Source organism: Barbus barbus (assembly GCF_936440315.1).
Source record: "Barbus barbus genome assembly, chromosome: 23".
Classification (NCBI taxonomy): Eukaryota; Metazoa; Chordata; class Actinopteri; order Cypriniformes; family Cyprinidae; genus Barbus; species Barbus barbus.
The window spans coordinates 21,092,235-21,114,764 of record NC_136751.1 but is presented as its reverse complement, the minus strand read 5'-3'; the positions used below and the strand labels follow the sequence as shown (position 1 = coordinate 21,114,764).

Below are 22,530 nucleotides of genomic sequence, written 5' to 3'. Positions count from 1 at the left end.
ATTTAATATCACCACAATGCGGCGTCAATCTTCACACCAAAACATTCTATACATGTCAACACTGCTGTCCTCAAATGCACTCTCTCTCGCGACACGAAATGCATTGTAACGACGAACTTCAAAGAAGAAGTTTTTTTATATCGATCTTGCTGCTCATCGAATCTGTATAACATAAACAAAAACGCTAAATTTATTGTATTCACATGTTACCTTATTACTAAAATCTCTGAATTCGTTATAAAGTGCTTTTGGTTGTGAATGCATAGCAAGAAAAAATACCCTTTCGACATGTTACTTTATATTAAAACACACTTTTAATATGAAGTGTATATTTTAATAGTGTCGCGCCTAAATCTCGCTCACTGTATTACGCATATAAAAGAAATCGAAACCAAACCAGAGGGATACTTTAGTTTCATTTTCTTCCATTAAACTGGACCCGATGCGTAATGCCACCAGCGGTGAGTAGCTACATCATATCAGTTGATCTTATAAACATATAGAACATGTTTAAATGCTTCTTCTGAGTTCATATCTTGATCAAAGCACGTTGCTGATTTAACGTTGTGATTCATTAGCTCAGCCTTCACACAAAGTGTCCAGGACTGTGGCACATGTCGTTTCCTGCAGGTCACTAAATGGACACAAGCTACGTATTTTTTAAAACCGCTGTTTATTTGACTATATTTTAGTAGTTAACTGCATAGATAGAATATGTCTTAGCAAAATTTTTACATGAGCTACATATTCAGTATATAGGGGAACATTACTTTGAAATATCATATAACATAAGTGCCATCCTGAAAGCATTTAGCCTACTACAGAATAAATAGTGAACAATAATTTGTCATGGGTCCTCTGTAGCAAACACAAATATCTATTTTCTCTAGTAAATTGTGTAATTTTGTCTTGTCAATATTAAGAGTAGGCTAATCAATTTATAGCAGTATTTGCAGCATTTAATTATTGAACTGAAAAGTATTGAACTGACTTGGAGCAATGCACATGCTTTTAGCATTGTCAAACAAAGCATGTAGTGTTAGACCACATGCACCGATGCCTGCTGTGCTTTGTTACACGGTGTGTAGATTAGCACTCAACGCCATTAAATTTATTGTGATGAATAAGTTTTGTTTGAACTTTAAAGTTCTACAAATTTTCTCCCCAGCTAATGGCTGAGAATGGAGAGGATGGAGTGGTCAGGGGACATCCTGGCACTGGTGGCCCAGGAGGCCAGTGCCCTGGTGGAATTGCTCTGCGAACAAAACAGTGGTGTGCTGGATCGGATCTTTGCATTAGTGGAATATAAAACACTGGATCAGATACAGTCACTGACTAACACCAGAGACCGTGTCTCAGCTATTGTAGATTACTTCAAGACTTCAGACCGAAACTTATGTACACATTTTGTCGCCACTGTATATCAATACAGTGAAAACATACCTTTTCTTCTTGAAACTACACTGGTGTCCATAGCAGGATGCACACCTGGTAAGTCATGTTCTGCACTTTTAGGTATCATTTTTTAGATATAATTTTTAGATTATACTTTTTTAGATATAATTTTTAGTTATGCTGCAGCTTTTCCCTATTTGTACCATACTGTACTTTTTTTTTACAATTAAAATTAAAGCATAATTCTTATATTAAACATCATTTAATTTAACAATGTATTCTATACAGTTTATACTATGATAGTTTTACAATTTCTTCTCCCAACGTATAATTAAAAAAAAAGCTCTGAAGTGAAAGTATCATGTAGATGTTAAAAAAAGAAGCTATTATGTAAATTATGAATGTTATTGAATTCTGGGTTATAATTTTCAGGCCATTTTTCGTTTTCTATGCTTTTAAGGAACAAACTACAATCATATATGTGAGACTGTTGATTCTTCTCCTTCCCCACACGTGAAACGCCCACGGCTAGGTATGTTTTATTCTTAAAAACACACCCATTTTGAATTTTGATTCATTGTGAAAGAAATCGCTCTGAGCAACTCAACTGTTAAATATACTTTGACTCGGCTGACAGCAACTCATTAGCTATTCAACGAGAAGAGCTGCATTTGAACAATTTCTTATATTAATCCAAACAAAAAGAATTAACATTTTCTGTATTTTTACTTTACTAAATCAATAAAATTATTACTTGGATATATATATATATATATATATATATATATATATATATATATATATATATATATATATATATATATATATATATATATATATATATATATATATATATATATATATATATATATATATATATATATATATACAATAATATAAAGTTATATATTTATTTATTTTTTTTCTGTTACAACATCCAGTTGATCTATTGTAAAGATCTGCTGCAAAATTACTTTAACTGTAGCATTACTTTGAGCTGGTTAATCAAAAGAAAAACATTTACTGCAGGGTTGGTCCATAAAGTGGTTTCTAAACCTAGCAGGAACACATATCAATAGATTATTTTAAAACTGAACCTTGTTATTAATGTTAACATTGTCATTGACAGCATTATAATACTTAGTCATCCCAAAAACATATACTTTACATATATTTTGTTATATAAACACATATAACAAAATATCAAACCAAGAAATATAGCATAAACATTTTTCAAAGAAATCAGTTAGGTTTCAAGCTGTATAAAGGAATTGGAAAGGCAAAATCAGAAAAGGAAAATTAGTTTTTAAATAATGTCTAGCATTATTTGTTTGCAGATGGCACATGGTTTAATATTTTATTTCTAAAACAATAACATTCATAGATTTTTAAATGTGACTAAAGTCTTTTTAAGGCTTTTGTATGAACTGCAATTTAAATTCATGATACCTACACTATAAAACAGTGAGTTAAAACAACACAATTTGGGCTATTTTTTAACAAAAGGGCTGGGTAAATATAGGATGGAACACATGTTGGAATAATTTTCCCCAGCAAATTAGGTTGTTTATTTGACCCAGCATAATGGGTTGTTTCATTTTCGGTGGGGAACTGCTAACTTTTGATTGCTGCCCTGCATTTTACTCATAGCTGAAATATGCTGTGACTGACTCTAACCTACCCATAAACAAACAGTATATGTCTCTGAGGACATATTTAATATTTAAAGTATTCACAGTGCCCTCCAAAAGTATTGGAACAGTAAAGTCAAAATTGCTCTGTTGGCTGTGGAGTCAAGACATTTACAAATATGATTAAAAGTAGGGCTGTCGCGATTCGTCAATTTTAATCGACTAGTCGATTTTTAAAAATCGTCGACTTCATTTTGCTCGCATCGACTAACCGGCAAAATACCAGAAGTGGCGACGAGAATCCATAAAACACATTATTAGACTGTTTTCCAAGGCTGCATGATATATTAAACCCATTTAAAAATCATAAATAAGCATAATGGTGAATTCACAAATGCTGATTTAATTAAATAATTATATGCAATGCAGTTCTAACACATATGCGCTTTAATTATTGACATGCGTGTAGGTTAAGTGCGTGTGTCTCACAACGGCTCCGTTCACAGTAGCTCCACAGAAACTGTTATCATTTACATGTGGAGCGTCTCAAACTCATCTCTGCATGTTGTTGTGAGTTTGTGTTTATTATACCGTTCATCTGGGGACGCAACGTGAACCGTTTCATCAGATTTGTAAGGTAAATCATTTATAAATCTACACAAACACAGGAGAATACATCGCGATTTCAAAATAAAAACTCAAACCCTCACTCTGAGTTTACACTGTTTGATGTCCACATATTCATTTAATTACAGCGGCTGTAGCATTTCTGTCCTAAAGAAATGGACAAATATTAAAGATCAAGTGGACATTTGAATTAAAGGGCGCTTGGTCAATATTAAACAAGGATTAGATCTTGCAGTAATGTGTAAAAATAATCATCAGGCCGTCGGCACCCCTGCAGGATTTTGTTGTAATGCGTAATCTACATTATTAGCTCTATTGTTTATTATACATTATATATTTTAACAGTTTTGTTAAAACCTATTGTTCACATCTATTTTTATTACCACAATATATATATATATATACATATATATACATATACATATACATATATATATATATATATATATATATATATATATATACATATTATAATTATAGGGCCCTATGAAATCCATTTTATTTCCAAATTCAGTTTTTTCCATTTAAATTTTTCTATACTCTGTTTTAATGGTTAAATTAAATTGTATTAATCAAAAAGCCTGTGTAATTAAGTTGAGTTTTACCGTTTTGTCTTTACCAAATTCTGTTTTCCATTATTTTCTGGATTCCATTTAAATGGTTCCATTAAATTTTAATAATCAAAAGCATCTTCAATTAATTGATTTTATATTAAAAAAGTTATTTTTTTCAGAAATACTGCACATTTACATTTTTCACCTAAATAAATTCTGGTAAATAATATTTCTGGTGAATACTCCTTTAAAAAGTGTTTTTTGATTATAATTTTATTAGTAGTAGACTAGAACACGGGGATATGTTGTCTTTCTTACACTATAATACTGAACTTTGATTTCAGTGGTTTGGACTACAAGATGGACACTTGCTTCTTGCACTCTATGTTGCACTTTATTTTTGGTTTAAAAAGGATTTCATAGAAATTTGGATTTCAAATGGTTTAATAAAATATTCTTAAGTAAAATTGTAGATTTTTGTGGGAAATTAAGTGTTTAGATTAATCGATTAATCGACAAATTAGTCGATAGATTAATCAAAATAAAAATAGTCGTTAGTGGCAGCCCTAATTAAAAGATGAATATGAGACAAAAATACAGCATGTCACGTTTTATTATTGTGATTCAACACATAGATGTTTTACCAGCTAAGAAGTTCAGCACTGTTAGAGTTTCATCCCCCTATTTGATGTGAGCACAAGTATTGGAACAGTTGCCTCACAGGTCTTTCTAAGTGATTGTTGCATTATTTCTTCAGATATTAAATGCAGGAAATGTGTTGTATCAGTTATATCCATTGCTTCTGTATTCTGAATCTTGCATTTGATGATGCAAACCTGGATGAAGATGAGGGAGCTGACTTTTAGAAAAAAGCAAGCAATTTGGATGCTAAAAGAAAAGAGGAAGTCAATTAGAGCTATAGCAAACACAAAGGGCATGGAGAAATCAAGAGTTTGGAAACCACCAACGACACCAGCAAGAGTTTACTATTGTCCTTTTGCATTATTGACACACTATTTTCCTATTTGATACCATAAAGCTGCTTTGACACAATCTGTATTGTTAAAAGCACTATATAAATAAAGGTGATTTGACTTGACTTCTCCTGAAGAGGATGTAAATGCTCCGCAATAAATAACTTGTTACGTCTGACCCAGGATCTGGGTATCACAAAAACTACCAAACAATGGGTTGTTATGCCTGAACCATAAGTTATGTAACACAAAAACTACCTAAACACTGAAAAAAATAACCTAGCATTTTTTAGAGTGTAATAATGCTTTGATTTTCTTACCTAGATCATTTACAGAGCTACACAGATTATCTTAAATCCACGGTACTGCAAAAACATGAGTCAGTGGCACAAGCTGTAGTAAAGGACATCTGTTTGGAAGACACATGGGTGTATTTAAGACACAGGAACCCTCCACGAGGGAAAGACAGGACCATCCAGCCTCAAGCCTCTCTAGACAATCATGAAGGAGAAGAGTCAGAGCATAAAGTGTCTGTTGAGTCTCTTTTGAAAACCACCAACAGGGTTGTCACACTGCTGGGCCAGGCTGGATCTGGTAAGACTCTGCTGGTTCACTGCCTTGGTCGTGACTGGGCTGAAGGCTCCTTCCCATCTATTCACCTGCTGTTCTTGCTGGAGTTCCGGCAGCTCAATCTTATCTCACGTGATTTGTCCTTGAAAGAACTACTTTTTCTCTTCTATCCTGCTTGTGACGATGATGAGCAACAAAGTGATGCAGTGTTTGAATTCATCCTCTCCAACCCTGAGAAGGTCTGTTTCATATTTGACGGGTATGATGAGTTTCGTGCCAAGCTTACGCATCCTGAAAAGCTGGAGAGCATCAATGACCCAAACAAACCTCTTCCAATGACAGATCTCCTCTCAGGACTGTGCAATCGTAAATTCCTTCCAGATTGCACCGTGTTGGTCACCTGTAGACCACGAGATGTGACTGACATGTTTGGAAGCCCTGGCTTCATTACCTGTGAGCTTCAAGGGTTTGACCGATTGGGTGTGAAGGAATATGCTGAGCAGTACTTCCATAAAAAAGGAGATGAACTGAAAAAGAAAGCTGTAAACTTGTTGATGAACAACCGACACCTCTTGTCAATGTCTCACGTACCTGGACTCTGTCATATTTGCTGTGTATGTATGGAACATCTGTTCTCCAGTGATGGAACTGATCTGCAACTACCAACGTCCGTAACCCAAATCTACATGCAGATTCTCTTGGCGTTCCTCAAACGCATCAATGGAAGTGTGGTGTCTGGTACATCTCAGCTTCAGAGATACAGATCTAAAATTGTTGAGATGAGTCAGTTGGCCCTCAAAGGACTGGAGGAAAGTACTATAGTCTTCACGGACACAGATGTGTCTCCAGAACTCCAGGATTTTGGTGTTAAAAGTGGTATACTGTCTCGTGTGAAACTGACTCGTGAAGATGGATCTTCAGGATATGGTTTCACCTTCATGCACCTTACAATGCAGGAGTTTCTTGCTGCTCTCCACCTCATGACCAGCCAGAACATCACCGAGAGTCAACTTAAGAAGAGGCTTAACTTGAAAACCCGCTGGACAACCAAGATCGATCCAAAATCCGTTTTTACAGACTCTCTCCATGTTTACGTATGTGGGCTTGCGGCGGAGGCCTGCAAGTCCAGTTTGGTTGAGCTTAAAGGGACTGAGGGCACTATGGCTTGGGTACAAAAGCGGCAAGCTACCGTCTGTAAGGTTTTGAAGGGTTTCGCAGGAAGTACCAGTCAAACAGGCCCCAAAATTGTGGAGCTGTGTCGATGTGCTCATGAGACTCAAGATGTTAAGTTGGCAAGAGCTATTGGTTCGAGACCACAGTTTGAACTGCGAAATATCAGACTCAGTGCAATTGACATGGATTCTTTAGCATTTGTGACAGCGGCTGCTGATCAGAATGTATGTTTGGACATTGGTGGCTGTTCAATTGATCTGGATTGTTTGGAAATCCTCCCTAGTTTCAAGAATGTGGATCATCTCATGTAAGTTTCTAAAATTCTTTTATGATCAAATGCTTTATGTATGTCGTGAAATGTGTAGTAAATTGTAGCCCATATAGCAGCTGATATAGTGGTATCATATTGGTTCTTAGCTGATAGCTGAATGTTAATTTATCTGTACTGGCTGATATTGGATTTTTAATTGTGTGTGCCCTATTTTTACATTTTGATTACCTTTGCCATCCTCTAATGTGTAAGTTAATCTTTAAAAACACTAATATTTAACAACACTGTTAAATGTAATCTTTAGCAAATCTCGAAATGTATATTCATTTTTCATACTGCTGCCTAAACTTGCATTTTAAAGCAATAGTGTTTTATATTTATTTAAACTAAATAGTATAGACTTTTAATATCAACCATTTTTCAAACATCAGCCATAACATCAAAATAATTATCAGCTTGTGGGCCAGAATTGTAAAAGTAAAACAGTGCACAGCATAAATGAGTACATCCGTCTAAAACTTAACAAATTCAGCAATTACTCTTTACTTAGATGACATGTTAGAGTTCTTTGGAGATATAATGTTCCAACAAGCCTGCTTGATCAATTACCAAAGAAGAATGTCAAAATTATTCAGCAAAATAAGGTTTTCTTATCAAAGTGATAAAATGTTGTGTTGCAAAAATGAGAACACCCTCCTGAAAGTAAAAAAAAAAAAAAAAAGTGTATAGGTTTAAGGTTATTTTTGATCAATAGGTAAGTATATTGAACCAAAATGTTTAAAGACAAGTCATTTATATAGTTATATATAAGTTATATAGCCCACTGAATCATACTCAGACTTAATGCTGGCAGCAGTGGAACCACTTGGGAGAGAACTGCCAGGTGACATATTTCTTAGCATAAAAGAGGACAATGGTTCAAGAGGAATACCAAATTATTGCTTTAAGTGTGAAAATATAGCAGAAGTAGCACCGACATTCAAAAACAATGGACTTGTGACAAGGCTCCTGAAATAATTGGATCTTCACTTTAAGTTTTCATTTAGTGATGAGTGAATCTTTTCTAGAAAAAGAGCAGGAGAAATAACATGCAAGTGTCTGAGAGCCGGCAAAAGCTATGAAGAGAGTGACACTTTATCTCACAGAGTATGGCGCAGCCTGCAGAAGTGACATGCATGGTCGTTGTCACCACTAGAATTACCTACTGTAGCCAAAGCAAAATAAACTTATATAACCTCTTCCAAGGCCCATATTTACAAAATAGAGACTTCTGGGAATCCATACTCTGGTCTCAAGAGATCAAGCCAATCATTTCATATCCAAAGCTTCCAAAATGTTCTGGTGTTGCTAGAGGAGGAGTACAGTGAGAAGTGCTTTGTACCCACAGTGACGTTCAGTGGTAGTAAGTGAGTGCTGAAGGTGTGAGGGAGTTGTGCTTTATCAATGCTGTCATGAATTCACAGACTACTGTGTGATGTAATACAAAAACCTGAAATAGAAGATGTTACCCTCTCCTCATTCCCTGCATTGTTGGGCATTTTTTCAGCATGACAATGAAGATATTAATTCTCCCAAGGTGAAAATTCTTCAGTGGACATGTATTTCACTCAATCTTAGCGCTCTTGTGCAGCTGTGGGGGAATCTGTAGAGACGAACTGAGCAAAACTCCCCATTAAAGACCAGAGCATTTAAGGAGTTAAACATGTCAGATGTGAAAATTTGTCATGAACTTGTACACTCAGTGCCAAGAGGGTCAGAGCAGTATACTTAAAGTTCTGGAGGACATACTAAGTACTAGATCATTGTACATTTGCTGAATTAAATCTAGGGTGTACTAAATTTCTGCAATCCTTCATTTAAACACAATTGGCTAATTTACTTATCTTACAGAAAATATTGCCATATATTTTGTTGTTTTTATTAAGTATATGTTTAATACATTTCAATTTTGCCATCTTTCCATGAATTATATTAGTGATCATTAAGAAAATACATCTTTATATTTATTCAGAGGGGGTGTACTCATTTATGCTGTGCACTGTACATGCTTTTGTTGAAAGTACATTGTTTGCATTGTAGTTTGCGGTCTCTAATCTGATCATGTTGATGTACTCAGCTTGTAAATATATTATTCATTCAAGTTTCCGTAGCCGGAAATATGATGACAAGTTTGCAGAGGCTTTGTGTGGTGTCCTGTGTAAACTCCAGGCTTTGCAGAAATTAGAGTAAGTCTTTCACTCAACAAAGTGTCTGTTGTGTCCTTTATGCATTTTGTCACATTATTGCCTTGTAGTGTGTTTTGCACTGGTTTATGCTTGTCTCTGATTTACAGTTTTATCAGTGGTGGTCTCACTGATGTTGGAGCTGCTAAACTTGCCAGGGCTTTGAAAGATTGTCCACACATCACTCACCTAAAGTAATTGGCCTGACATGATTGCTTTAAATATTCAAATACATTTCTGGTGTATGTTTCTGCTTATTTTTGAAATCACAAAGTTGGAATTAGTTTGTTTCCAAAAAGGTTACAGTAGATGGTCTTGATGATCTGTCATGCGTATCTGTCTGTATCAATCAATGTGTTCTGTTTATCTGACAGTGTTAGTGATAACTCTTTGAAAGATGAAGGTATAACAGAGATTGCGGAAACACTATGCAGACTGCCCAACATTGTCTCTGTCTTGTAAGTAGTGTGTTTTACATTTCAAAAACCTGGCTATAGTAGGTTAACTGATTCGACTTTCTTTTGTTTGTTTAGATATTTGCTGCTTTAAAAACTCAGTATTAGTATATAGTAAGTCTGGTGCATTTTTCTTACACTTTTATTTAGGATGGGAAAGAACAGCATCTCCACAGATGGAATCCTCACACTTGTTGAGAGAATGTCTGCCTGCACCTCTGTTCAGAAAGTCCATGTTGAGTATGTTGTTTAGTTGGCTTGTCAAAGATATTTGAATGAAAATGGAAAATGAAAAACATTTGCCATGCAGTTTAGATCCTTGACTCTTAACTGAGTTTGTTTTACATTCAAGTTGTGACCCTAAATATGTCTTTAAAATCGTAATGTTACTATACTATGAAGTAAAAAGAAGATTAATTTCTCCACATTTTGACCTGTATTTATTTATTGTAGTCTGAGTTGTATATTCTTCTACCTTGTGATGTTTTGTTTGTGGTTTTTTAAGAGATGTGGACATGTCATATGACGTGACCATTTAGGTCCATTTCCATGGGATGTTCACAGTTGTTTCATTCTATACAGGGCCAATAAAGACATCAGCCTTTTCTTCTCACAAAGCTCTGACAAACTCTGGTGAGTGCTGACTGATGCGTTAAAACTTTATTAGTCGAGTTATTCTGAAAGTGTAGGTAAAACACCAGAACTCCACGACATGTATTTTACATTTCACATTTCCTGTGTGTACATCTATTGTGGTTGATTTGTCTGTGCAATGTGCAGTTGGCCAGGTATTGCTGTGTAATGCACTGCCTTCAAAGTGATCAAGTATGATGGATATTAGATGATAGAAAATGTGCAATGGGCTTTTTTAATTTGGTAGCAAGTTTATAGTTTTAACCTGATGGAGTACAGTCTAAAATGACTGCACAGTTTACTGGTCACTCAAAGCAATAACTAAAATAAAATAAAATAAAACATTTGAATACTGTATAATTAAGCTACAAAATATTATTTCTCACTTTCTCATCCTTAGTGAAAACACAGATTTGAATAACACAGAAGAGCTAAAGAATGTGACGTAAGTACTGAATTCTTTAATATGTTGTTATTTCTTTTTAGATAAAGGAAAACACATGAATCCTTAGTTACAAAGTCCTTAAAGTTAACAATGAACTTTAGACTTTATGGATTCATTATAAAATACAGAATGTGACTTGTTTTGTTTGATAAGGTGGTGTATTGTGTCTATAAAGTCCAATTGTTCACTCCTGGGCAATATTTCCGGAGAATTAAAGGACAGAGGCAGAGATTTGGTGGAAAAGGGTAGTAGGATTGGCAGATGCTATGCAATTACAAGCAAATCATTGCTTATATTCAAGATGGCAAACAAAAAAGACAAATGTGATGCAAAACACAAATAAAGAGCGAACTTGAACATTTATTTATCAAAAAGTAATTTTAATCAGGATGAAAATGTGAAAGGTCATTCACATGTAAAAGTACCACAATTTGATTCATACACTTTGCATACCCGTGTTTTGCTGCAGCAGTAGCTTTTTTTATAATTAAAAATGAAATTGACTGCCATGTCACTACCATTGTTTCAGTGGGTAATATTTTCCAAACGAAACATACCGAACTGACCTGTTTAATTGTTTCTTTATAGGTTAAAGCGGCGCAACATCAGTGTATCCAATGTAGTCAGCCTTTGTAATAAACTCAGGGGCTTTTCCTACGTAACCCTTGTAGAGTAAGTATCAAAATGCATCTCACCTTCTACACTTTCAAAGTCAATAACCTTACAGCAGATTGAGTTGATACCCACACAATTCTTCATGTTAATAGGGTGCGAATGAAATCTGTTTTTCTCATCTCTCAGTTTGTCCAACAACTCACTGGGTAACAAGGGGCTGAAGAAGATTCTGGACCTTCTGCCTAAACTAGGAATCATTCAGGAGATCAAGTAGGCCAATGTTTCCTTTGCAACACCATTTGGTCTTGACAGTTAGCCAGAGACACTTTTTTTTTTTTGCATGTGCAAAATAACTTCCCCATATACTTGTGCATTTCTGTTTTCATATGTTTTTCTGAATGCTCACACAGTGTCAGTGAAAATGGTGTTGATATGGATGGGGTGGTGATGCTTGCTTCCGCCCTCTGTAACCAGAAGAACCTGAGGAGAGTGGATGCAAGGTAACTACCTTGTCAAAATCAGCATGGAGTTATTGACAATTTTACTGCCTGTCTGAAAATGCTATGCTTTTTCTCACCAGTGAAAATGGAAAGAAAAAGTTGGTTCTTTGGTTTGACACCAGCAGAAGGTACTGAAACATTTCTGCTTAATATAAAATAGTGCATATGTAAATGTTGGTTTTGAATAACAAATGTGCTTTATGAATTCAGACATAATTCAAGACAGCCGACCCCAAATGTAACTGGCATACATCTGCATAAAAAACTTAGGTACATCTCTCAATTGTATTCTATACATTGATTTAGCTGTGATTATTTAATAAATTGTTATTCACATTTATTTATTACGATGTAAATTCTTGCAAAGTAGCTTCATAGAAAATAAATGTTTCTACATTACATTACAAAGTAATTTAAGTGCTTTTGTCTTTTCAGCTTAACCCATAGTAATATCAATCCTGTCTACATGGCCAAGCTGTGTAAGCAACTGGTAAAATGTGAAAACCTACTGGACATTACGTGAGTAGCCTTTCTGCAAATATTTAATGTGGACAAAAGACTTACCAGATGCACGAATCATCTGTATTGAGCTAATCCTCGTTGTTTATTTGTGTTACAGGTTCTCCCATCTAAAATTATCAAATCAGTCTGTTGAGAAGTTGATGTTGATTCTTCCTGAAATGTCTTCTCTTCAACTACTGAAGTAAGTGGCCATAACTGTCTGTCTCCTCAAGCACAGCTGTGGTTTATATCTAACATAAATGACCTGATATGACTAGTCATTCATGATGAACTTGTTTTTCAGCTTAAGTCATGTTGACCTGTCTACAAATGGGGCTTTGTTATTGATCAGATCTCTTGCTGACTGTCAGCGTGTCACAGCTGTAGAACTGAGGTATCTTACTTCAGTTTATGTCAGATATTAAACTAGGGTTCATTTTCTTAAATATACTCGTGATTTATTTTTCTTAAGTTGCATTTAACATGATTCTCAGGCACCAGGCAGAAGCATTCATCAAGTTTGTTCCTGAAAAAGCAGAGGCAGCAATTTGCAAGTAAGTAATATCAGCTTACCACCATTGCTGGGCGTACGCTTGCTCTCGCTCTGGTTGATGTGTGCGCACGCTCTTCCTGGAGAAGTGCCCATACAAAGTACTCAGCCCTTTATGACATCATACAGGGCCATACTCGAAAAAAAAACTTTACGAAATGTATACGAACCCTGAAGGAGTGTATTTGGCACAGAAATACTGTCATATGTATTTCTCATTTTTTGAAACTTTGGCCATGGGAATCTAACTCCTTCAGTGTAAATAAGTCAGAATGCATGAAATAGCATAAGACATCACTTTGAATTTAAATTTTTTTAAATAATTACTTCAGCTCAGCTCAGCTCAGCGCATGCTCACTGACTGATTCTTGAGAAGATTCTGTGAAGCAGAATAACGAACAACGAAATATCTTACTTACATTGGTTCTACAACTTGCTGGCTTTAATGAGAGTGTTTGTGAGAGTGCAGAACTTAGTGAGATCATGCTAACAAAACTCGGCATTAGAGTGGTATTAGGTGGATTTCTACTTCCTCTGATTGGCTTAATCATCTATGCTTGCAACAGACAAGTTTGTAATTGGTTACAATGATCAACGTTGGTCAAAAATTATGTTATTGTTAACTAAATCTATCATAAATTGTTTTGTGTAATTGAAATAAAGCTGAAATAAAATAAAATATGAATATTAGATGAAAAACTTGAATGTAGAATTAAAATTATGAATGTTGAAATACTAACATTAATTCTTAATTTTATTAATTAATAAACACTGTAATAGTATATATAGTAAACAATGCTAAAATAACACTGCCTTTGATACAGACCATCTTAAACTGGATACCGTAATGCTGAATCACTGTAATAGATTATTTCTTGATCGTTTTGTGAACGTCTTGCACTTTTGGAAACTGGAGGTTTTGACTCTCTCTGTGATGTTAACAGACTCACACAGTATAAACTGTGCAAAAGCAATGTTGAGAAGCTCTCAAGGATACTGGAGAACTGTCCTCGCCTATCTGAATTGGAGTAAGCGATTCTCTGTTCTTTTACCTCCATCTTCTCATCTTAATAGAAGTTGGTGTATTTTACTGTCCTGTAATCACAAACAGTTCATTTTTCTTTCTTTCTCCACTGTAGTTTGTCTCATAACGTTCTCCATGATGAAGGGGTGAAATGTTTTGTTGACTATTTGCCCAAACTAAAGATCTCCAGCTCAGTGAGGTAAGAGTTCAGTGACAGATGTAGAGTTTGATTGTAATTTAAATTATGGATTAATTTACCATGTAAAGTTTACTTATCGCGCTCCTTCGCAGCCTCACCGGCAACCAAATAACTCAAGTCGGGGCACTGCATTTGGTCAACTCAATGAACACCTGTGAGAAAGTTGTTGCTGTTGAAGTCAGGTAAAGGCTAACACACTATCACGTTCATGCTTTCCTTACTTTTCATTGACATGAACAATAATTGGCTTACGTATTATATGTGTGTTTCTCATCTTTAGCCTTGGAGTGGAAGATCAGTCTTTGATTAAGTTTGTGCAGGAACATGTCAACAGCAAAACTCTTAGGTAATTTCCCAGAATACACGTGTGGTAAAAACACAATCAGAGAGTCACGAGAATAGTTTTGTTCACTCAAGTAAAAAGTGAAAGTAGTTTGATATCATCTTCCTCTTACTGTTGTCTTAACTATAGGCTAAGGGAGTGTGGTTTTGAGGTCATACACTTGAAGAAGCTTGTGGAAATAGTGAACAGATGCCCTAGACTACTTACATTAGAGTGAGTATTTCAGCACATTTCTTAACTAATGAAACTCAAATATTCTTTATTTGTCCTCTCAGAAAAGTGCTATATTTTATAGATTCCTCCTGTTATTAATCCCCTTATTCCAGTACTAACAGTGTTTTCGGGGATGTGCAAACTGTACATATCTGTTAACATCTAAAAAATGTGTTTTAAGGTTTCATGATCATTTAAATAATCATTGACTGCTCCTCTATTCTTTAGATTGTCTTCTAATTCACTGCACAGTCAAGGCCTTTCCTCTCTACTGGATAGCCTCTTTGAGCTCTCCACAATCCAAACCGTGAAGTAAGATTTTACAAAGATTGTTGATTGTTAAGGATTGATCTCACAGACTATTTCAACAGTACTCATGCGTTTCTTGGATATTTGGCGTTTATCGGCATATTTGGCACATTTTTAATGTGCTTTTTTCTGTTCCTCTCAGATTAAGAAATAATGGTCTGAGTTCTGAGCAGATTGAGTATTTTGTTGAACATTTCAGTACCTGTCACCAACACAGAGACATCAGGTTAGAAATGAACAAAACATCTGTTTATTTGAAAATGTGTTTCTTCAGCTTCTGGAATTTGGAAGCTTTTTATTATGTATTTCTTAATAAATTTTCTTAATACATTTTTTCTTGTCTCAGACCCATACTATCAATTTAAAAATGTAAAAATTCCACTGTAAAAATATTATTAATATTTGCAAAAAATATAAATAATAAAATGACAGCCTACACAAAGAGTGTAATAAACGATTTTAGTATTTAAGTGAATTTATTTACACTTAAATTGGCCACCCCTATGCGTCATTTTCATCATGTTGCCCTGTTAAAGATTTTCAAAGGTTAGTGCACTTGTTTACCAAAGAAACAGCTGTGAGACAACAGTGATATGAAATATAAAACATATGGAATAGAAAGCAAAAATCAAGGTCCGGTAAATAGTGTAATTAAATGTAATTGTGTTTATTTAATATATATATAAAATGCTACCTACTAAATTAGCCTTATCAAGACATATTCCATTTATTCCAACACAAAATGCTAAACACAAAACATGATTTGAAATTTGTTGGAAACTACACTATGGTGGATATGTGGGGGAAAAATGACAATTCCCCTATAAGACATTGTTAGTTAGTATGCAAACTTGAGTGAGTGTGGGAAGTTTACTTTAATGAGTTTATTTTCCAAATATCTTAAAGTCCTAAGTGCCTTAAGTTGAAGAAACAACGAAGAACAAATGTAATCTGTGATTAGTTACTACTTTTATATAGCAGATGCACTGTGAGGATAACTATGTGTTTTGAATGTCTTTATTAGGATTGAAGAGCCTTGGCTGACAGGAAATGCTGTTGCTAGTCTCATTGCCAAATGCCTAAATTTGCAGCCACACATCAAAAAAATCAGGTGCGGTTCTGAAACAGCAAACCACAATCAACGAACACACATATTGTGACCACTGATTGCCTCATGGCTGTAATGAAAACATACCATGTATTAAAAACTGTAAATGTTTTCAAATGTATTGACAGAGACAACGTGATATTAATAGTATTAACATTTCATCTGTTCTTTGAAGTCCCTTGAATTAACCAAAATGTATTTATTTACTTAATTGTGGTTCAGTTGTGGGTGCATACTGAATGGTTTCCTGTGTGGCAATGTTACTCTTATTTCATCCCAACTCAAACATTCATGTTCAATGGCACAACAGATTTAAATTTGTAAATTTACAAATGATCCTAACTTAATAATGTATTGCCAAGTGATTAGGTAAAACATTTAGAGCAAAATATGAAGAGGTGAGATAAAAAAAACCCCCATCTTTTACCCAATATTTGCAGCGTCAACCGTGCATCCATAAATATCATTACAGAGGGAAATTCCAGCCATAGATCCACTTTTGTGTAAGTTTGATAATTCTATATATTTTTATATAAGTGCTATAAATATTGTAAATTAACATGCAAAGCTAATTTGGCCATTTTTCCTTCTGACAGAAAATTCTCACCTGCTCTGCAGTCCATCAAGTGTGTTGGTTTTTTGTTTGATTGTCAGCTTGTTGTTTGTTTTATGCTTTTATTCACTCTTATTTTTGTATTCTCTGTATTTAATGTACGACTCCACTTTTGTCACATTCTTTAGCTTTGATGACTGTGACATAGAAGGACAGCATCTCGCTCCTCTGACACTCCCCATTCAGAAATGTCATGCCTTGCAGGATTTAAAGTAAGCCAATGAATGCTGATACAATTTTTTTTGTCTATTAGATGTTTTTTTCCCTTTGTATACATTCTACTTTATTTTATGTCCAGATTCTCGCAGCTCAAAGTGGACAGAAAAGGTGCAGATTTTTTTTCTGCGGTCATTCCGTTCTTACGGAATCTCAGGAACCTCACGTAAGTGTTTAGATTGTATATGTGGGTGTTTTTAAACATACTTTTTACATAATATCTAACATACATGCATCACAGGACATTTATGTCATTTTGCCACCAAAGTGTAATTTCCACATCTCAAATAATATATTGTGTTTAATAGCATTCTGTGGTAGAAATAACAGTGGTGGAAATTATTCTTAAACAGTTTTGTAATAAAATGTCCAACTTGTTTTTGCGGGGCTATTTTCATTGCATCTAAGTATTCTAAATATACAAAATTAAATAATTTTTTTCATACTATTTGCAAAAGTTGACAAAAATAAATCTTTAAGTACAATAAAAATATTCTGCTCATGAGTGATATTGATTTCTTTTTATATTAACTGATGGAAATGATATAATAATGATATAAAGGATATAAGTATCGCTTTTTATTTTTATTTTATTCATTTCTTTTTTTCCCTTTTTATGTTTAGTATTGAAATGTTGTTGTATGCATTTGTCAATTTTATTTAATTTCTGTATTTTCTTAAATGGGTGTGTATAGAGTATTTACAGAGTGTTAACTTTTAGTTTTAGTTACTTTTTCTTATTTGTAAGTCGCTTTGGATAAAAGCGCAAAGTAAAGTAAATGATGCCGCAACTACTTTTTTTTAAAAAAATTAATAAAATAATTTTAAAAAGTCGTGGCCTAGTGGATAGAGAGTTGGACTTGTAACCCGATGGTCGTGGGTTCGAGTCTCAGGTCCGGCAGGGATTCAGGGATTTTAGGTGGGGGAGTGAATAACCAACACTCTCTCCATCCTCAATACCACGACTGAGGTGAGATCCTTGAGCAAGGCACCGAACCCCCAACTGCCCACTGCTCCGGGTGTATGTTCACTACTGTGTGTACACTTGGATGGGTTAAATGCAGAGCACAAATTCCAAGTATGGGTCACCATACTTGGCCACACACCACTTCCTTTTCCCTTTCCCTAAAGTCTACACTAAAAATAACTGCATCGCAAAGAAATTCTGAAATGAAATCATTTTAAATCTGTTTGTTTAAAAAATCAGCCCCTGGGACCTTGAAAATGTAGAAACACCTGTATACAGTGCATGCAACCCTGGTTGTGGTATAATAGTACTGTTTTTTATAGTCTTGATTTGAAAGGAGCAGCTGAGGATGAGGTGGCAACACTTGCTGAAGCATTACCAAAAATGGCATCATTTCAGATTCTGAGGTGTGTTTTTAAAGTTTAAAGTGATCTTTACACTGATTATTTATGTGTAATTTCATTCTGTGAGATTATTTACCTTTTCCTTCACATATGTTTCAACATTTCCCTTTGCCTCTGGTCTTCCAGTTTGTCCCAGCTTGTTTTAGGTGACCATGGAGCTGCAGTACTTGGAAGAGCACTCCATAGTGTGCCAAATCTAAAGTCGATCAAGTAAGTGTCTGATTTTCTTCATTGTTTCACAGTGATAAAGAGTGCAACTTTGCTGATTGGCCGATATCTTTTTGTCCAGTCTGTCCCAGTGCTCTGGTTGGACAGCAGCTCGAGGGTGTGACCTGGTCAGAGGTCTGGTGCAGTGTGTCTCGCTGGCAGAGATACGGTAACACATGCACTCTTGAATTTAAGAAATGTGGCTAGTTTGTAATGCATTCACAATCACTGACAAGATGTACTATATTCAATATTCTGTTCTCAATCATAGACTTGACTCTTTGATACTCGATGAGGAGGGTATAACCATTCTAGCACAAGGCTTCAGCCATTTGACCTCACTTAGGAGGCTCAGGTAAGGCTTTTACACCCTGAAATGTTCATAGAATATTTAGCAAGTCCTCAATAATCTGCTGTACTCACCTGAGAGCACATCCTGTTTTTTCTTCTCTACTTTGGTTGGTTGTTCTCCTCAGCTTGAACAAAATCAGAGTGGTGACATCAGAGACGTTTGTGAATGGCACTGGCATACTCTGTCTACTGGCCTCTTTTAAGGGTTTTAGACAGATGGAAGAGATTGAGTAAGTATTGTGGTCAGTAAAAAGCACATGCGCACAAATGCCCACAGTGTTTGGTAATATGCAAATTTTTTGATGTTTACAGGTTGGAAAGTTGGCGAATGGCAGATAGTGGTACTTATGAGCTTGTAAAATACATTCCTTCATGGACTGAACTAGTAAAACTAAGGTATGGTAACTGCACTGAGTAAGATTACTCCTTTCCTGTGCCTTAACAACTTATGTTATTGTAGTGTGCCCTCTAGTGGACACAATGAAAACAATTAAATATGGATATGTTTTTTTAATGAATTTAATGCAAGAAAGGATTCGCTGAATTATTATTAATTTTCCTTGATGAACTTTTTGCAGTCTGTCAGATAACAACGTGAATGACCAGGCTGGAGAGAAGCTATTGGCAGCACTGTCCCACTGCAGAGTTCTTCAGAAACTGCAGTAAAACATTTATTTTATTTTATTAATGTGTGATATTACTTGGAAAATCAGTAGGTGACCATTTTTTATTATTTTGTATTCACAGGCTGTCCAAAAACCAGCTTGGCCAGGCCAGTGCTGCTAAACTAGCACAAGTCATTCCGCTACTGCCTCAGCTTTCAGAACTCAAGTAAGTCATGTGGTCTTGATGGTGAAAAATTACAGAATTCATTTTTAGATGAAACTATTGGTTAAAAAAGATTTCAATTTTTGTTTTTATTTAGTTTGTCAGAGAATCGGTTTAGCCAACAAGGATCCATATCTCTTTGTGAAGGACTGATGAGCATGAAGGCACTAAAAATACTAGAGTAAGACACTAAATACATTACAGAGTCACAAATATGTAGTGGAATATATTTTTTTTTTCATCACACACACTACTGTTCAACAGTTTGAGGTCAGTATGATTTAAAAAAATATATTTTTTCATACTTTTATTTTGCAAGGATGCCTTAACTTGATAAAAAAAAAATTACAGTAAAAAATTACAGTAAAGACAAGACATTCATATGCTATTCTGAAATTTCTATTCATCAATGAATCTTTTAAATTATATTAAGGGTTCCAATAAATAAATATTAAGCAACACAACTGTTTTCAACACTGATAATAATAAGAAATGTTTCTTGAACACCAAATCAGCATATTAGAATGATTTCTGAAGGATCGTGTGACACTGAGGACTGAAAATCAGCTATTTTAAATTGTAATAATATTTCACAATATTAATGTTTTATTGTATTTTTGTTTAAATAAATGCAGCTTTAGTAAGCATAAGAGACTTTTTTAGGAAACATTTACAAATCTTGTTTACCCCAAACTTTTGAATGTTATGAAACATGATTGTTTTAGATACTGCTGCATACTATAAACCAGTGTCACTACTTGTCTCTCAGTTTGACTTCAATTGGGAGTTCAGATCTGGTTGGTGTAGCCTCATCCCTCAAACACTGTCCATCCATAGAGGACGTCAGGTGGGATAAATCATTTCAGACTTCTTTCAATGCTGCAGTTTGACTGATGAATGCATGGACGCAGACATTGCATTGTCCCGGGCCTTGTGTTGGTGTGTGTTTGCAAAGCTGCCATTAGTTTATGAATTAATGTCTTCCTCAGCTTTTCATGGAATTCATGTGATGACAGCCTGGCACGGACACTGGCTGAGATTTTACCCCTGTGTACGAAGCTGAAAAGACTTGAGTAAGTACTTGAGTGCTTGCTGTGACGATTTAGCTATTAGTGTGATGATCACAATATGCTGACGTCATTAAAACTAATGATTGCAGCCTGGAGGCCAATAATATAAGCACAGCAGGAGCCACAGTGATAGCCAAATGCCTCCCATCATGCCCCTCCATTGAAGTAATAAGGTATGACTAGCACATACACTCTTGATCGGACAATTTGTGATTAATAAGGATCAACTAGTAGAACTTGCTTGACATGCAAATAAAAAATGAGCTTCTCTCTGTTTTACACAGACTCTGGAGGAACCCGATTGCCAAAGAAGATGAAAATCTGAAAGATCAGAGACTGAATTTTTCATCGGTTTAACCACTTATGTTTTCCTCCAATTATTATTTTTTTTCATTTTCATATTGTAAATAATATTGTTGTAATGCTGTAACCGGATTTTAAGATTAAGTTATTTAATCGGGGAACACATTACCTCATTAGAGCAATTCATTGTACAAAAAACAACAACAACAGTTTCCAGCTGTTCAGGGACTTGAATCATTTAATGTTCATCTAATGGAAACAGTAGGCTCTGGTAAATAGAGAAAGAGCAGGTAACACATACTATCCAAAAAACTAAAATCAACTGCATTACCATTACAAGAGATTTACATTTTATGCAGATTTTCTAATGTGCAAGAATTAGAAACAATGAAAATGTGATTAATTAGCACAGTGAAGCATGCAGGCAGCTCTCATGTAAAGTTCAGCACAGTCATGCTCTTTGCTTATACACTGACATAAGAGCCCAGACCTCCATTAGGGACATTAATGCACTTATCAACCCTGTACACAAACCACTATGTTGTGTTCTCCTTAAAATTACGTATTTATTTCTGTATTTTACTTGACCTATTCAACTTTTACCTATAAATTGTTTTATTTTATTTTATTTTTTTGTAATGTGCTTTACTCTGTGGACTGTAAGGTGAAATTGCTCAGTTCTTGTGGTAAACACACAAACATCCTCTCTGATAGCTGCACTGATAAATTTCTATTCTATTCATCTGCTGTTTTTATGTGCACTAAATAAAGGTAATTCATCATAAAGTTCTTTTTTTAATGATATTTTGGACAATAGTTATTCTGTTATTTAATCACATCTCAAAATAGAATATAGATAGAGACACAAAATGTAACATTTAGTCCAATATAGTGAGTTATAGTGTCTTAATAATAATAATTATTATTATTTAATTGAAACTTATTTAAAAATGGCAGTGGTAGTCTGTCATTTGTAAGGGAAAATATAAAATAAATGGGCCCTTTATTCAGACATTTGCACGGTGCAGTATTATTGCTAGATGGCAGTAAAGCAACATCTTGTAAGTGTACTGCTGTGTTTTATCAGGAAGAACTGTTCTCCTGCATTAAATCACGCATTCCCGTAACTGTGATGACACTGTGTACAACATAATAAAGAAGAAGGAGAAAAAAAACACATTTTCCTTCCATACGCCCAGTTTATAGCTGTCGACAATAATGATGACAATGAAGAGCACATCGATTCAAAGCGTATATCA

At 34.8% G+C, this 22,530-nt stretch overlaps 1 protein-coding gene across 1 annotated transcript; it reads left to right on the top strand.

Annotated features, from left to right (window-relative positions):
- The first annotated feature begins 33 nt into the window (after positions 1–33).
- LOC306842734 (protein NLRC5-like) lies at positions 34–22,074 on the top strand. The gene is made up of 44 exons (XM_079373768.1): positions 34–461; positions 1,169–1,491; positions 1,856–1,927; positions 5,506–7,231; positions 9,337–9,420; positions 9,528–9,611; positions 9,792–9,875; positions 10,023–10,112; positions 10,455–10,505; positions 10,906–10,950; positions 11,539–11,622; positions 11,752–11,835; positions 11,976–12,065; positions 12,146–12,193; positions 12,276–12,335; positions 12,501–12,584; positions 12,685–12,768; positions 12,871–12,960; positions 13,061–13,120; positions 14,061–14,144; positions 14,256–14,339; positions 14,432–14,521; positions 14,620–14,685; positions 14,812–14,895; positions 15,124–15,207; positions 15,347–15,430; positions 16,229–16,315; positions 16,753–16,815; positions 16,909–16,938; positions 17,054–17,137; positions 17,224–17,307; positions 18,432–18,515; positions 18,639–18,722; positions 18,802–18,888; positions 18,991–19,074; positions 19,196–19,300; positions 19,383–19,466; positions 19,649–19,732; positions 19,818–19,901; positions 19,996–20,079; positions 20,668–20,745; positions 20,888–20,971; positions 21,058–21,141; positions 21,253–22,074. The coding sequence occupies exons 2-44, from the start codon at positions 1,182–1,184 to the stop codon at positions 21,323–21,325; spliced, it is 5,253 nt and encodes a 1,750-aa protein (XP_079229894.1). The 5' UTR covers positions 34–461; positions 1,169–1,181; the 3' UTR covers positions 21,326–22,074.
- Positions 22,075–22,530: the final 456 nt, after the last annotated feature.

Coding starts and splice junctions, on each gene's coding strand:
- LOC306842734 (XM_079373768.1), top strand. CDS start 1,182: ATGGAGAGGATGGAGTGGTCAGGGGACATCCTGGCACTGGTGGCCCAG. Junction 12,585..12,684: donor GAAAACCTACTGGACATTAC/GTGAGTAGCCTT, acceptor TTTGTGTTACAG/GTTCTCCCATCTAAAATTAT. Junction 19,075..19,195: donor ACCTCACTTAGGAGGCTCAG/GTAAGGCTTTTA, acceptor TGTTCTCCTCAG/CTTGAACAAAATCAGAGTGG.